Raw genomic sequence first — 13,555 nt, 5'->3', positions numbered from 1 at the left:
GGGAAGGAGTCAGTCAGCTAAGAAAGGCGTGGCTGCCCTTGTCCCCGTCCTTAGAACAAGGGTGCATTTGCCCATGTTGACTCAGGCTGCCCTTCTGCACAGCCGGGGTGCACGGAGGACACACACTCACTGGCAAGACACCTGCCAGACCTAGCCACTTTCCACAGCCATCCTCAGCCCTCACAGCTCAGATTTCCCACAAGAAGCTGGTTTCTGGGAATCCCCACTGTAGCTGCTCCTCTTCCTGGACCTCTGGGGAGATGCGGAGGAAAACTCAAAAGATCCTTTCCAGAAGGAATAGTAATTATACACCCAGACACAGAGAATTAGTGCTGTATGGCTCTACCCCAGACTCTTGAAAGATGGAGGAGCTGGGGAAGAGCCTCTATGGCCAAAGAGCTGGGCAGAGGTCCTGAGCTTGACCTAAGCAGCAGGGCCCAGGAATGCTGGGAGAGCCAACCATAGGACAGTCTGCCCTTGCTCATGGACCACCTCTGAGCACGTGGAGAGGCAGTTATTAAGCATAATGTTGTGGAGAGACTGTCCCAGCTGACTGATGGCAGGGTTTGCGGTCAGGTGGGGGAAGTGTCTCTCCAGGCCAAGGCCAGGGTGGAGCTCTGCCGATGGCGGGCACTGCTGGTACCCCCAATGGCCCTGGCTACAGAGCAAGACTGGGAAGGGTGGATGGAGGCCCCTCCTGCCTGTTCATCTGCTCCAGGCTGCTCTGCCATGCAAGTTCCTGTCTTGCTTGGGTCCCCTCTATAATCTGGGGCTTCTTGTGTTCTGTTGCTCCGGCCACCCTGAGGGAAAGAGCCCATCAAGCCAGGCACAGACCAGGCAGGTCAGGAATGGAGGCTGTCTCTCCTGTCCTCTCCCCGCCCTGGCCCTCTCTCTTCCCTGCACTTCATCCTCAGGGATGCCCAGGTCCTTCTCTTGGCAAGTGATGGGGACTGTGGACTGAGGATCCATTGGCTGGAGTCTTTCCTTTCTAAATCCTGTTTAACATTGCTGCTTGCAAGGCTCCAGGGGTGGGGCTGGCGAGGGGCCAAGGTGGCGGAGGCCTTTGGGCCTGCAGCAGGGAAGCCAAGCTCAATAAAAGCCAATCGATGGCCAATCTAGCCCTGTGCAGGGCCCTGCTGGGCACATGTGTGAGGTAGGGTTAAGGCGTGGGGACAGGCATCTGCCATCTGTGGTTCCCTCCTTGGTCCTCAGGTCTATTCAGGGCCGTTGAGGAGGAGGTGGGGGTTACCTCCTGCCAGGGAAGTGGAGGGCCCTATCACCTTCTTCACTGAGGAGGCATCCACAGGGCACAGGGAGGAATTACACTCAGCAGGGAGGCAGTTAAGCCCTCGTAGCTGGGAAACCAGCATTATCAGGTTCCCCAAGAGAGACACACTCATGAATGCATGCACACATAATCACACTCCCAAAGCCTTCTGCACTTCCTGGTCTCACAAAATCCCTCAGCATTACCTTTCCTTGGTTACCTACAGGCACAAACAGTCACGCATCCTGATGCTAACAGGATCTCATAACCACTGTCTCTTGACAGGTAAGGCAGCCCTTGTGGGGTCAAGTGGGACAAGGCTGGGTACACCCCAGATACTCAGTTACTGTCCTGCAGCCGGCCACCAGATGCTCTTATCGGGGTCCAGCCAACTCTGAGAGCTGTTACAAAGCTCTGCTAGTGTTGCTCCTGGGAAATAGCTCCTCCTGCAGGAAGAAAGCCAGCCTCGGTTCCTCAGGATCCTTGATGAGCAGACTGGGATTTGCAGGAGAGGGACCCAGGAGGCGGCAGGCCCTAGCACTGAGAGTTGTGCACTGCTTTTTAATTGGACTAGAATAAAAACACACAGGCCATGTAAGTAATTAATCACTGGTAATTACTCCTCAGCATCATCAAGTGGCACCAGCAAAATGGTGACTTGGGCTCTTTCAGACAAACACACTGTGCAGTAAATAATGATGCTGAGTTCAGCACAGCCCCTGGCAGGGAACCCACCCTTCCATCTCAGGCCAGAGTCCCCTCCCTGTGCTCCTCTGGGTTCCTCTAGGGTCTCTACTCTCAGAGGGTAGAGGATTGCCCAGCTCTGAAAAGGTGGCTTCTGCGCTCACTGCTGAAAAGCCAGGAAGCAGGGCCAGGATGAAGATGCTTTTGGCCTCTGGGCCTTAGACTCTGGGGCTTGCCACTCTACCCCCAGCTGCTAAGTCTTCCGTGAAAGTGCCAACCTTTAAACAGGAGGCCCCAGTGCTGCCTCTCCCCCCTCTCCCTGCAGCAGGCAGAGGACATGGGGGTGGCAGTCTTAAGTTCAGCTGTCACAAGCAGGAAATCCAGGAAGAAGCCATGTGACTCCTTTCCTGTAGGAGCTGAGGCTGCCTGCTTCCCCCTCATTCTGGGAGGAGGAGGCTTGATGTGAGCAGGAGGTGGGAATCTCCTCTGAGGTCTCATGGTGGCTGCCTCCTCCAGGGCACCGACCGTCCCTTTCATCTGTGCTAGCTTTGTGGTCCACCTTTCCCTGGAGTCTTTCTACCTCCACTCTCCTCTACCACCAAGGGGTTGGTTGCCTGCCCCAATCCCCAGGGGATGGGAAGAACGGATACAGAGAGATCCAGGAGGACAGTCCTGAGGGGCAAAGAGAAGCCCTGAATGAGGACGCAGCTGCTTGGGGCTGGTGAAGAATGTGGTGCTTCTGGGGCCTCAATGCCCCTGACTCTTTTTGGCAGGTGTCTGGGCCTTGGCTCTGGGAAGTGAGTTTTGAGCCAGATGGCTGCCCCATGGGAAAGGAAGCATTTATTCCTGGAACAAATTTATGGCTCAGCACGGCTGTCCCACGAATTCTCCTCAAGCTCACAGGAGCCCTGACAAATTGGTGGCCGGCTGATTTATCCCCATTATCAGGGCCGGGCTATAAGTCAAAAGCAACAGGCTGAGTGAGCCTGGCTCCCACCTCCAAACTACTGGATTCCTCAACTGTCGATTGGTTTCCAAAAGCCGCTTTCTACCCCATCCCCCTTGTCTCTTCAGTGTGGTGCCCACAGAGACTGACGGGTTATAAATCTCTTGTCCTAACAGCTGAGGCCTCTCCTGGGGTTGTTTCCCCACGGGGCAACGTGAAGGAAATTCAGATGTGGGCTTGGGCTGCACAGTCCCTCTGAGGGCACTGACAGAGAAGGGTCAGGGCTGGGGAGGGAGGGATGCCCCATGCATTTTGTCCCATGGCTCCACGGTCACCTAGACAGCTTTCTGCTTCAGGCCCACCTGAGCAGGCCTGGGATCACTGATGACATTCTGGGCTGGCAGCCCAGGCCCACCTCAGGTCTGCAACAGGCTGTGGCTGAGGACACCTCAGCTGGCAGCCTCTCTTCGCCTGTGTGTGGCCCTGGTGTGGGGTCTGAGACCAACACCTTCCTGGGCTACTCAGTGTGGGGATGACAGAACGACTTCCTCCTGGAAGCAGCAGTTCTCTGGAGGCAGCAGCATTAGTGTGTGAAGAGGACGGGAGGGCAGGGAGAGCACGGCTGGGCTGCCACACGTACCTTCTCTTTCTTCTGCTTGGCAGCCTCCTCGGCAGACAGCAGGGACTTGTAGTAGGAGCTGCGTTCGGCGGTGAAGTGGACCTTGGAGAGCGCGTGCTCCACCAGGAGGACAGACAGGTTGGCGCCGTCGATGTGCAGCCAGCCGATGAAGTTGCCGGCCTTGTCCATGCTCTCCACCTCCACCTCCACCTGGGACAGAGAGACAGGCGTAAGCCTGCGGGGGCCAGGCCTGGGCGTGCAGGGGCTGTGCCTGTGGGGAGGACAGCAGCGCCGAAGCCTTGGGTTCACAGGCCTTAGCAGCCGCTGCCACATTCACTCCATGTGGCAGTAGCAGCTGGAATGGGGAAGAAGAGCGGGAGCCTGGTGCAGTGCCTGCACTGGGAACCCCTAGAACCCTTCAATTTCAGCCTCTCACGGGAACAGACACACCCCAAAACTCGCCTCTCTTCTCAGAGCCCCTTCCCCTCCTTGCGGCAGAAAGCTACCGGGGCAAATGGGACCCTCCTTAACCTGAGACAGACAGAGAGAGAGAGAGAGAGAGAGAACGCGCAGTTGAAGGTCAGGAGCAAGTGAAGAAGCAGAAAGAGGTCTTGGTGCCTCCCCCTCTTCAGCACCCACCCCAGCTCTGTGCTAGAAGACAGACAGGTCCTTAGGGAGCGAGACAACCCCTGGGGAGAGAGAGGCTGCTTTTCCTGGTACAGCTGAATGAATTCATGTCTAATGAAGGTAATTAAAGTGGCTGCATGAAAAGTAGGAGAAGAGAGGAGAGAGGACAGGAGAGGCAGAAAGACGTAGGCAGGAAATGTATCAGCGCAAGGGCAGTGAGTGACAATCCCGCAGGAGTGGCCAGAAGGGTGTGGGCTGTGGCTGAACCCCAGGGCCCTCAAGGAATCTCCACAGGCCTCAAGGCCTCCTCCACTGACTGTCTCATCCCGAGGACCCAGGACCCCAGACCTAGCACTGACCACTTTTCTAAAAGGACAGCCTCAGGATCGTGGCCCTCGTGGTAGCTGATCTGCTGCTCCTACGTTGTGAAGGCCACAGCCCAGGATAAATTCCTTCTTTGATTCTCTCCTAACCTCTTTTTTTCCCTGCTAAAGGGGCCTATACATGTCTTTGCTGCCAAATGTAAAAACTTGTATTAATTTAAAGCCTTCAAGCTCGATTAGGCAATAAAACGAATGTCTAAATACCTGGGAATTCTCGAAGTCTGAGCTGGAGCTAGTGATAGAAGGTTAGAAGGGATGAGGGACACTGGGTGACATGCCTCCCCAGAAGGACACGGTGGTCTGGGTGTGCAGAGAGAAGGTAGCGGGGAGGAAAACAGGAGGGCCAGGCAGGCAGGACCTTCACTTCCTCCCATTCTTAAACACCCTCTCCGTCCTTGAGGCCCACATTTAATCCTTCAAGAGGAAATGCAGGTTCAACGATGACTGAAGTTGGAGTGTGGTATAGAAGGGGATGTGTGGAGTCTATTAGGGTTAGAAAAAGAGATAATGGAGAACATATAGGTTCAGTCCATGTTGATTCTGTAGGTGGCATTGGAGAAGTGTAGCTATTAAGGGGCAGAGCTGAGAGCAGAATCCAGGTTTCCCCAATGCCTTCTGTACACTGCCTCCTGGCAGAAAAGACCCTCCCCCTCCCTAATACCCGCTTTCCACAGCCTTCTGTTTCAGGAGCAGCCCTTCTTTCCACTGCCACACCTCTGCCCCCTCCACCATCCAGGACCCTGCAGCTCACTGGTGGAGCCTGGGCAAAAGTGCTGGCCCCAGTGCTGGCCTGGGCTGACCCAGTGCCTGCACTACACGACAGAGTCCAGTGCCTGTGGCTGTTAAAACTGGTTTCTCCTGTCTCTAATTTTGGCAACTAACTTACTGAAAGGACCTACTCTTGTAGGGGAGAAGGGCAGGTGGGCAAAATCTGAGGTTGCTCAGGTTTCAACACCTTGGATCCACCTTGCAAATGCCCAGGGCGCTGGAACACAGGAGAAGCCTGGCCACTGGAAGACCGAGCGCCCCCTCCAGGGGGAGGCCAGGAATGGGGAACAGGCTGTCATGCCTGCAGGGGTTGGGGCAGGTGGTGGGGATAGTGTGATAGGCGTGGACAAGACCTGTGAGGGGCAAAATGATACACGAGAAGACTATCTCTTGTTCATCCTAACTTGCCAAGCTTTATCAAACATGCTACGGTCAAGAAGCATCCTAGAGGAATTCTGGGGAAGCTGAAGGAAGAACAGTGAGGTTGCTTGCCTTGTGTGTAGGGGGCTCCTGGCCAAAAGCAAATGAAGCTGATACAGTTCCCAGCCAACACTGAGCCCAGGCCCACATCGGTTTCTGCATTCCCTGACCTCTTGTCTTCCACAATTTTAGTAGCCAAGTGTCCTTTCCCTAAAACCAAGGATGTCTGTCCTGCGTGGACACAAGGCCTCTCTCCAGGCCTGGCAGGCCCCCAGACAGCTTGTGGTGGGCCAGTGTGTCTCTTGGCACTGGGTTGCTGGGGTTGCTACAAGAACGTCGGAGATAGGCACAGAGGCAACCAGGCATGCACAGTTGCTGTCTATCCTGTGAGGTGGCCATGCTCAGACCCCCAACACACGTGGCAAACCCCATGTTCACACCTCGCTCTCTGAGGCTGCAATCCACATGCTCGCCTTTCTCCAGGGCTTATGTGAGAAGGAACCCAGCAACGAGCAGCCACACCTGGGGCCAACACTGCAGGGTGCAGCCAGGCTCTCCTGGGCAGGTGAGCACCAACTTCACACTTAACCAGCCTGTCGCCTGCAATCGATATGCTAACTTGGGCTTGAGAAGTCCCTGGGCCCAGGCAGCTGCAGAGGAAAGAAATCTCTGGCCTTGGGCACAGTGCTGCCACCGAATCCATCTTGGGTTGTAGATGGAGATAAAACTGTCGCCCATTGGGCTCTGTTCCCTTTTATTACAGCTGCCACAGCCACAGTAATTTCTCAAACAAAGGCACTCGGGGAAGGTGGGCTGGCTCCTCTCTAGCCAAACCCCATGCGGTGTCTATCCTTCTCCACAAACCTCAGCCTGGACGAGGCTGTGGAATTCGGTGTGACTCTTCTCTAACTCTGGGAGAATTACAGAGGTTGCAAGCAGAGGTTTAAGCAGGTTGTATGTACACGTGTGATCATCCTTTGATGTTTCTCTTTTACACTGACTGACAGGAAATTATGACTTAACTGTAACATTACGTGGGTCTATGTTTGTACAAGTATTATTTCTTTGTTCAACTCAAAGATTAAAATTTCTCTGACATTTTCTCTTAATTAAAAGATACACACATACAGAGATATATACATACAGTTCAATTTTGTTATTTGTGGTAATTTTGTTCTATAAAGAGACCACTGAATTTGCAAATATTGAACCATTGCTCCTAGGGGAAATGCAGGTTTGGGTTCCTGTGAGCCTCTGGTCACAATATTTTCATCAAATCAATATATAACCTTGTTCTGTGTTTCTGTTTAAAGACACCTTGTCTAATATGTGTTGCTGGCTCATTAACATTGAACTCATGGCCAACAGGACAATGACTAATGCCTGAATGAAGCTTATCTAACACACATATCTTCTCCGTAAGGTACATCTCAGTATTTCTGCACTCAGGAACACCAGGTAACACTTCAGCTCTATGCTGGAGGCCATTTAAAACCGTGAAACCAGCAACAAAAAGCACGAAAAATGCAACAACATGATGCTAAATAGATTGTAAGAAGGACACTTGTTTATATTATCAAAGCTGAAGCAAGAAGGCAGAGTGTTGTCATCTTGTTCTACCCTGTTCCACCTAAGATGGAAATGTGCCCCGCCCGGTGACTCAATTTTTTTTGTCACTCTGTGCATGTCCACAAATGACTGCAAAAGTACCATGAGTATTGATTTTGGGGTTACAAAAATAGATTTTGGTGAATCTGCAAATATGTAACCAGGAAATAATGAAGATTGACTGTATACTGTATAGACACATAGAGTTAATTCCCACAAGTTGCCTCAAACTGGAGACTATAAGGAGACACATCCCACAAGTTGCCTCAGACAGAAGATACGTTAGGGGAGGCTCATTCCTGTAAATAGACAAGAAATTTCTTCTTGTCCAACTGGCTACTGCAAGCATTCAATGAGATCCTATTGGTGGAGTGTTGTGTAATTTGCAAACTGCTACAACATAGCCACCCATCTCTTGGGCATCTTGGAGTGTTGCAGGAAGAGATCCGGACTCAATAGCTTCCACAGGAGGCCTCCTACAATGGCAGGTGGCTTAGGTGACTACCACAGGCTGCTAGAAGGCTGGCAGCAGGCTTCGTATGAGAGCATGCATTGGCGTGCACACATGTGGGTGGATATGGCCTTGAAGGCACCAGAGCATGTGTGTGCATGTACACAAGCAGCATTGGCGAGGGACAGATGAGCGCTCTCCTCTTCATTCCCCTCTATTTAGTGCCCATGCTGAAGCTGAGACCTAGAAAGACACATGGTTCTGGGGGAGGAGGGTACCTCCCAAGAGACTATAAGAAGGTGCAGGTGGCACCACACTGAGGAAGGGGCTTGGTGGTAACTAGTTAAGAAGCAAACAGCCTAGAGGCTTGAAGGTCAGCGTGACCTTCAGATATTGACAGCCATTTCAGTCTGCCTCACTTGCAGTCCTGCTGGTCTGCCGGCATCTCTTACTCTCTGCTCTTGATGCTGGCAGAGTGGGTGGGGATTTTGAGGTTGCTGAATACCTGGACTGCACCTTTGTCCGCTTCAATGCCACTTTCTCTGGGAAGGCTTCCCTGATCCCTGGCCTACCATGAATCACCCTCTGAATGCCTATGGGCTTACCCTCCCTTTGGCATTTATGGGGCAGTGTACAGCATGGAGGTTATGAGTGTGGACTCTGGCTCCAGACAACCTAGACCTGCATGAATTCTGGGGTGCCGTTTATGTTCTGTGTGCCTCTATTTACTGTAAAACTGGGATTGCAACAGCATCTACCTCAAGGATTTGTTATGATTAAATGAACTAATATAAATATGTTAAGCACTTAGAAAAGTGCTTGGCACATAAATGCTTCAACATGATCTTCATAAATTATTTACTTCCTGGTAGGGGCAGTTATTTCATTTCTAAATGTCTTCATTCTCCAACTAGACTGTCAGCTCCATGGGGAATGAAGCTTGTTCCAGACTGTGAAATTTCTCCAAAGCTGAGCACACTGACTGGGCCATGAGGTGGCAGAAAAAGCATGGATTCTGGAGTCAGATATCAACTCCTAGTCCTAGCTGTGAATTTTTGGGTAAGTCACTTGACTTCTCTTAGACTGTTTCCTTAGTGGTAAAATGAGGAGGGGTCCTGTAACAAAACTGCTTCCTCTTCCCTTCAACAAATGCCAGTGATGCCAGTGATGCCCTGGTGGGATGGTTGCATCCAGCAGCTGTCCTGCTTTGCTGAGCTGTGTTCACGGGACTTCTCATCAGAAACGGCCAATCCCTGCTTAAAGAGCTCCTTTATTCTCCCTGCCTCTGAAAGTTTTGGGTTTCTTACACCCGGGGAGTCCTCCCATAAAATACAGAGTGAAGGTAAGGCAAGTGGGGCTGACAGAATGAGCTCAGGTGTGTGACTGTCCCCGTACCACCTGCACAGATAGATCCCTTTCTCTTCAGTGCAGGTCTTTCCCCACAACAGGGCCAAAGCGGTGGGTGCTGCCAGCCAGCCATGCTCTGCAGGAGAGCAGCTCGACGCTGGACCTGGCCTGACTGGGGCCGGGGCAGCCAGTGGGCCCTACTGCCTCACAGTGGGATGCATCCTCCTGCTCCTAAGCACATTAATGTGCCACTAATGAAATTGTTCTGGCTTATTTACCAAATTAATACAAACGGCACAGGCTGTTAATTTGCATGTCTCCTAATTACCGAGGAAGAGCTCCCCATGCCCGGGCAACACACACACCTCAGTGATCACCCAGCTGGGCTGTGGTCTCACCCTTCCCAGGAAGGGTGGATGAGGAAGGGGCGAAGGAGGAGGAGAAAAGAAGAGCATGGAGCAGCCCCCAGCTCCGTGGTTGAAATCAAACAGGGAGGAGGCGGGTGGCCAGGAACTTGCTTCATTTCCTATGGCCCCTTTCTGAGCAGTCTCAGTGCCCTGGTCCCGTCCCCACTCCAAACTGTTCCTCTTTTCCCCATTGTCTGGATTCTGTCAGCTCCTTAAAACAGAAAGTACTTCAGTCAAACAGGCAGTGGGGACCAAGTCCTTCTCCTCTAAGCAGTGGGGTACAATGCAGGGCTGGGGAGGCACTTGGGGTTGGCTGAGGGGTCTGGAGAAAGGAGTAAAAGTGAAAGCCAGGCAATGGATGAAGGCTTTAGAAATGTCAACATTCTCAACTTCTTCTAGCCCTCTGCAATTAGACTTCAGATTCTGAACTCCTTCCTAAAGAAAGAAGGGTGGAGAGGGAGACAGTGAGGGTATGCGTGCATGTGGTGAGTGTGGGGGAGATTATTTAAGAACTCAGCTTTCAAACCACAGAGGAAATGCTGACTGCCCTGGGGGGTGACTTAGCTGTGTCTGTCCTTTACTCGCCTGGAGCCTGCAGCCAAGTTGGATGCCTAGTGCTTCTAAGTAGGCGCAAAGTTGAAGACCCAGGTCCCTCTCCTAAAGCCTCCTCCGGATCATGGTGAAGTTGTGGGGAGGGTGAGGCGGGAGAAGGTGCACTGGAGGCTGGTTCTGGTAAGGCTGACTTAAATAAGGGAGCCGGGGGCACTGGGGGCAAAAGAATTAAGAAATGGAGACTAGAGAAAGACAGCATGTTCCCCTTGATGACTCAGGGCACCCAAAGGAGAGTGTTCACACAGGGGATTTACTAGCAATGGGGGGAGGACAGGGAGACCCCACACACATAACAGCCTTTCCCTTTTTATTTTCCAGGAGGATGGAGAAGAGGTACTGTCTCCCTCAAGTACCCAGGCATTACCGCGGTGCACAATGCCTGAGGCAGCACAGAAAATTACTGAGCCTCAGCCAACCTCAGAGCCCTGGGTCGTGAGGCTGCAGGTTGCCTGAAAACAGTGTGGAGGATGCTCCTGTACCAAGGAAGGTGGGCAGCCTCAGGCAGGACAGGCAGGTCCCAGGTAGAGAAGAGCCCAGCACAGGGTGCCACTGCCCTGAGGCATCTGGGAAGGAAGAGTCACTACACAAAGTGGGGTGCTGGCTCTAAGTTCTTCCAGGCAGCAGGGTGGGGGTGCTCAGGGCTACCTGTGGAAAGGTAACATCAGAGTCCCCACAGACAGGCTTTAGAGGCAGAAGTCTCCATCCTTTCCACATGCTGTCTGGCCATATTCCTGCTTTCAGTATTTCCAAAGCAACCAGCAACAAGCACAGCAGCAAACGGCCTGGATGGGGAGAAGGCGCTGAGGAGCAGAGAAAGGCCCTGGGCTAGAACTGTGATCCAGGTGCCAACCTTGCCTCTTATGGGCTGGGCACACTGCACCTCTCTTTGGGCTTAGTTTCTCCATCTGTGAAATGAGAGTTGAACAAAGTTTCCCAGGTTCCCTCTGCTCTGCATTCTCTGAGGTCAGAGGATGGGCGCAGCAGAGCTGACAGCTGTGCCTGCAAGCCAACAGGAGAGATGAAAAGCAACAGTTACATGGAAGAGAAGGGCAAGCAGGGAAGCCCCATTTGCTAACAATCAAGTCCTGGAGAACTTGCAGGGGGGCGGTGGGAAATGGAGAGAGGGGAACTGAATAATGACTCCAAGCCCAAGATACTCCTGTCTCCTCCCAACCCACTTGTCCTAGCTGCAGCTTTTTTCAAGAATGTGAGTAGTGTTCTGGAGTAACCAGAGCGTAGCTTGGGTCCTTTCCCGCCATGCAGAGGTAGCCTGGCCCAAGGCTGGGTTTTCTGCGTGAAGGCTGTAGCGTGCTGCCACAGCCAGAGCTGTGAACTTGAAGAGACACCTCACCTTAACACAGTAGCAGTTTAACACAGCCAGCTCATCACCTCCACGCCCAGTCACACACAGCCACATCAACTTCTTTCAGAGATGATGAACGTTAACAATTGCAATTAATAAGGCAATGCTGTGAAAGCCGAGAGGCTGTGCCTATGCAGTGCCTCCTAGGTCTTGTTACCATCCGCATCTGTGGGGAGTGGGCTGGCTAGAGGCAGGCAGCAGCATGGATTTTTCATGTGCTACTGGGGCAGTGTGGTGCTGATCCCCAGCAACACCTGTTCCTAATCCCTCATCACCTCCAGACCAGGTAATTCTTGCGAGCGCAGCCCACGGAGTGGATTGCTGTTCTAAAAAAACCTCTTTTCTGGTATTGGTGTGCTAGAAATGCCTGGAAATCAGGCCTGGGCTGGCACACCAGCAGGAGGGGCCAAGAGGCTCCTGGAAAGGAAAGGCCTGGGCAGTGGGCGAGCTGGCTCTAGAAGCTCAGGGTGGCTTTCTCTCCCTACTGGAATGCCTTTTCCCTACCTCAGGGATGAGGGGTGGGATGGTAGGGGTAGGGGGAGAAGGACTTGGTCCCTACTGCCTGTTTGCCTTTGGTCCTGCCTGAGGCAGTGAGGCAGCAGCCACTGCCATCAGCGTCATCTGGGTCTGCTGGGAAATGCGAACCTGCTGACTCCAGGCCTTTGTGAGCGCTAACACAGTTTACAAACTGACGCAATCTGTTCCTTTGGTGCAGGCAATAAGGAAGCAGACTGTTCATCTTCCCAGGAAAACCCCATGCTGGAGGCTGGAGGGAGATTTAACACTCTTCCCTGAGGCTGGTGCCAGGGATGTGGCTAGAATCAGTTTTGTTCTGTCCCTCATTCTATCCCTCACCCGTCTTCCCAAAGGTCTCCCAAGCCAGAGGCAGGGTCTGGAATGCCTTCTGAGAGTAGGCATGCCTGAATGGCACAGCTCCTCCTCATGTTCCCAGTTAATGTGAAGGGCAGTCCCAGGCAAAAAACCAGGAAAGAAGGCTGCCTTCCATTTGGTGCCTCCGTTCTTTATCTTGAACACTGGTTTGGCCCATGGAGTCAGCTGCAGTGGCCCATGTTCTCCCAAGCCCAGTCAAAGAACCTCTATGGCTTTAAAGCTATATCCAAGCCCTAAAGGGATGGAGCTAGGGATGTGAGAAGACAGCTGGCCTCTTTTCTTGGGGAAAATCGGTATATGATCTATGGAGTAACTGCATGAGGTTATTAAATCTCTGACCTGGTCTGAAAGTAACCAAATGTTGTCCAGTCAGGTCAAGTTCACATGTCAGTTCCACTCTGCAGGTACCTGTATCTATGTTCACGTGTCAGTTTCCCTCTGCAGGTACCTGTACCTACATAGCTGACCTCAAGGCCTGCTGTGGGACGGTGCAGACCCCTGCCCTGTTCCCAGGCAGGAAGTAGCTGACCTGTGACCCTCCAATGGGGCCAGTTCACTCTGCTTTGTGGACCCTGATTCTCAGGCTCCTATATCTGAACCACTGTGGGTTTCCCACGGGGACTCACACTTTGCTGTTAAGAAGCATTTAGCATCCATGATTACTTCATTCCCTTCCATCCATTTTGCAGAAAAAGAAATGAACTTGGCTCCAGATCACAACCTCTTCTGCTTCCTCAGGCACCCGTTTCCATCAGTTACCTATTCTGTCATCACCTTCCTGATTTCCTTTTTCACTAGCATCTAACTCTTTACCTGCAAACATCTTGTCCATCTTAGCAAGCCTTGCTTTGACTCACATCCCATCAAGCCTACCTCTTTCTCTTTACCCAGAGAGTACTCTGCACATTGCCAGCCCCTTCTCACTCCTGTAGCCAATGCAGCTGGCTACCAGTCAGTACTCCAATGTCACTATTACTTCAAAGACCTGTTAATTGCCATTTAAATAATTTCTTCTCAGATTTCATCATTTTTGACCTTTTAAATATCTTTAAAAGTCAAGCACCCCCTTTCCTTTTTGAGACTTTCTTTTTTTAGGCCTCTGTGTTTTCCAGTCTTGGCTTTTTCTCCCTGCTTTCCTAGTAGCAATTGCGAATTCTTCCCC

The 13,555-nt window shown here is 52.2% G+C and overlaps 1 protein-coding gene across 1 annotated transcript in view; it reads right to left on the bottom strand.

Annotated features, from left to right (window-relative positions):
• The window catches only part of SND1 (staphylococcal nuclease and tudor domain containing 1), a 438,355-nt gene that overhangs the window by 14,401 nt on the left and 410,399 nt on the right, over positions 1–13,555 (bottom strand). The window contains exon 17 of the mRNA XM_026454383.2: positions 3,538–3,726. Within this exon, the coding sequence (XP_026310168.1) occupies positions 3,538–3,726 (189 nt within the window). The remainder of the gene's footprint in view (positions 1–3,537; positions 3,727–13,555) is intronic.

Source organism: Piliocolobus tephrosceles, chromosome 8, assembly GCF_002776525.5.
Source record: "Piliocolobus tephrosceles isolate RC106 chromosome 8, ASM277652v3, whole genome shotgun sequence".
Lineage (NCBI taxonomy): Eukaryota > Metazoa > Chordata > Mammalia > Primates > Cercopithecidae > Piliocolobus > Piliocolobus tephrosceles.
The sequence above is the reverse complement of the archived record's forward strand: the minus strand, read 5'-3'. Positions and strand labels throughout refer to the sequence as shown.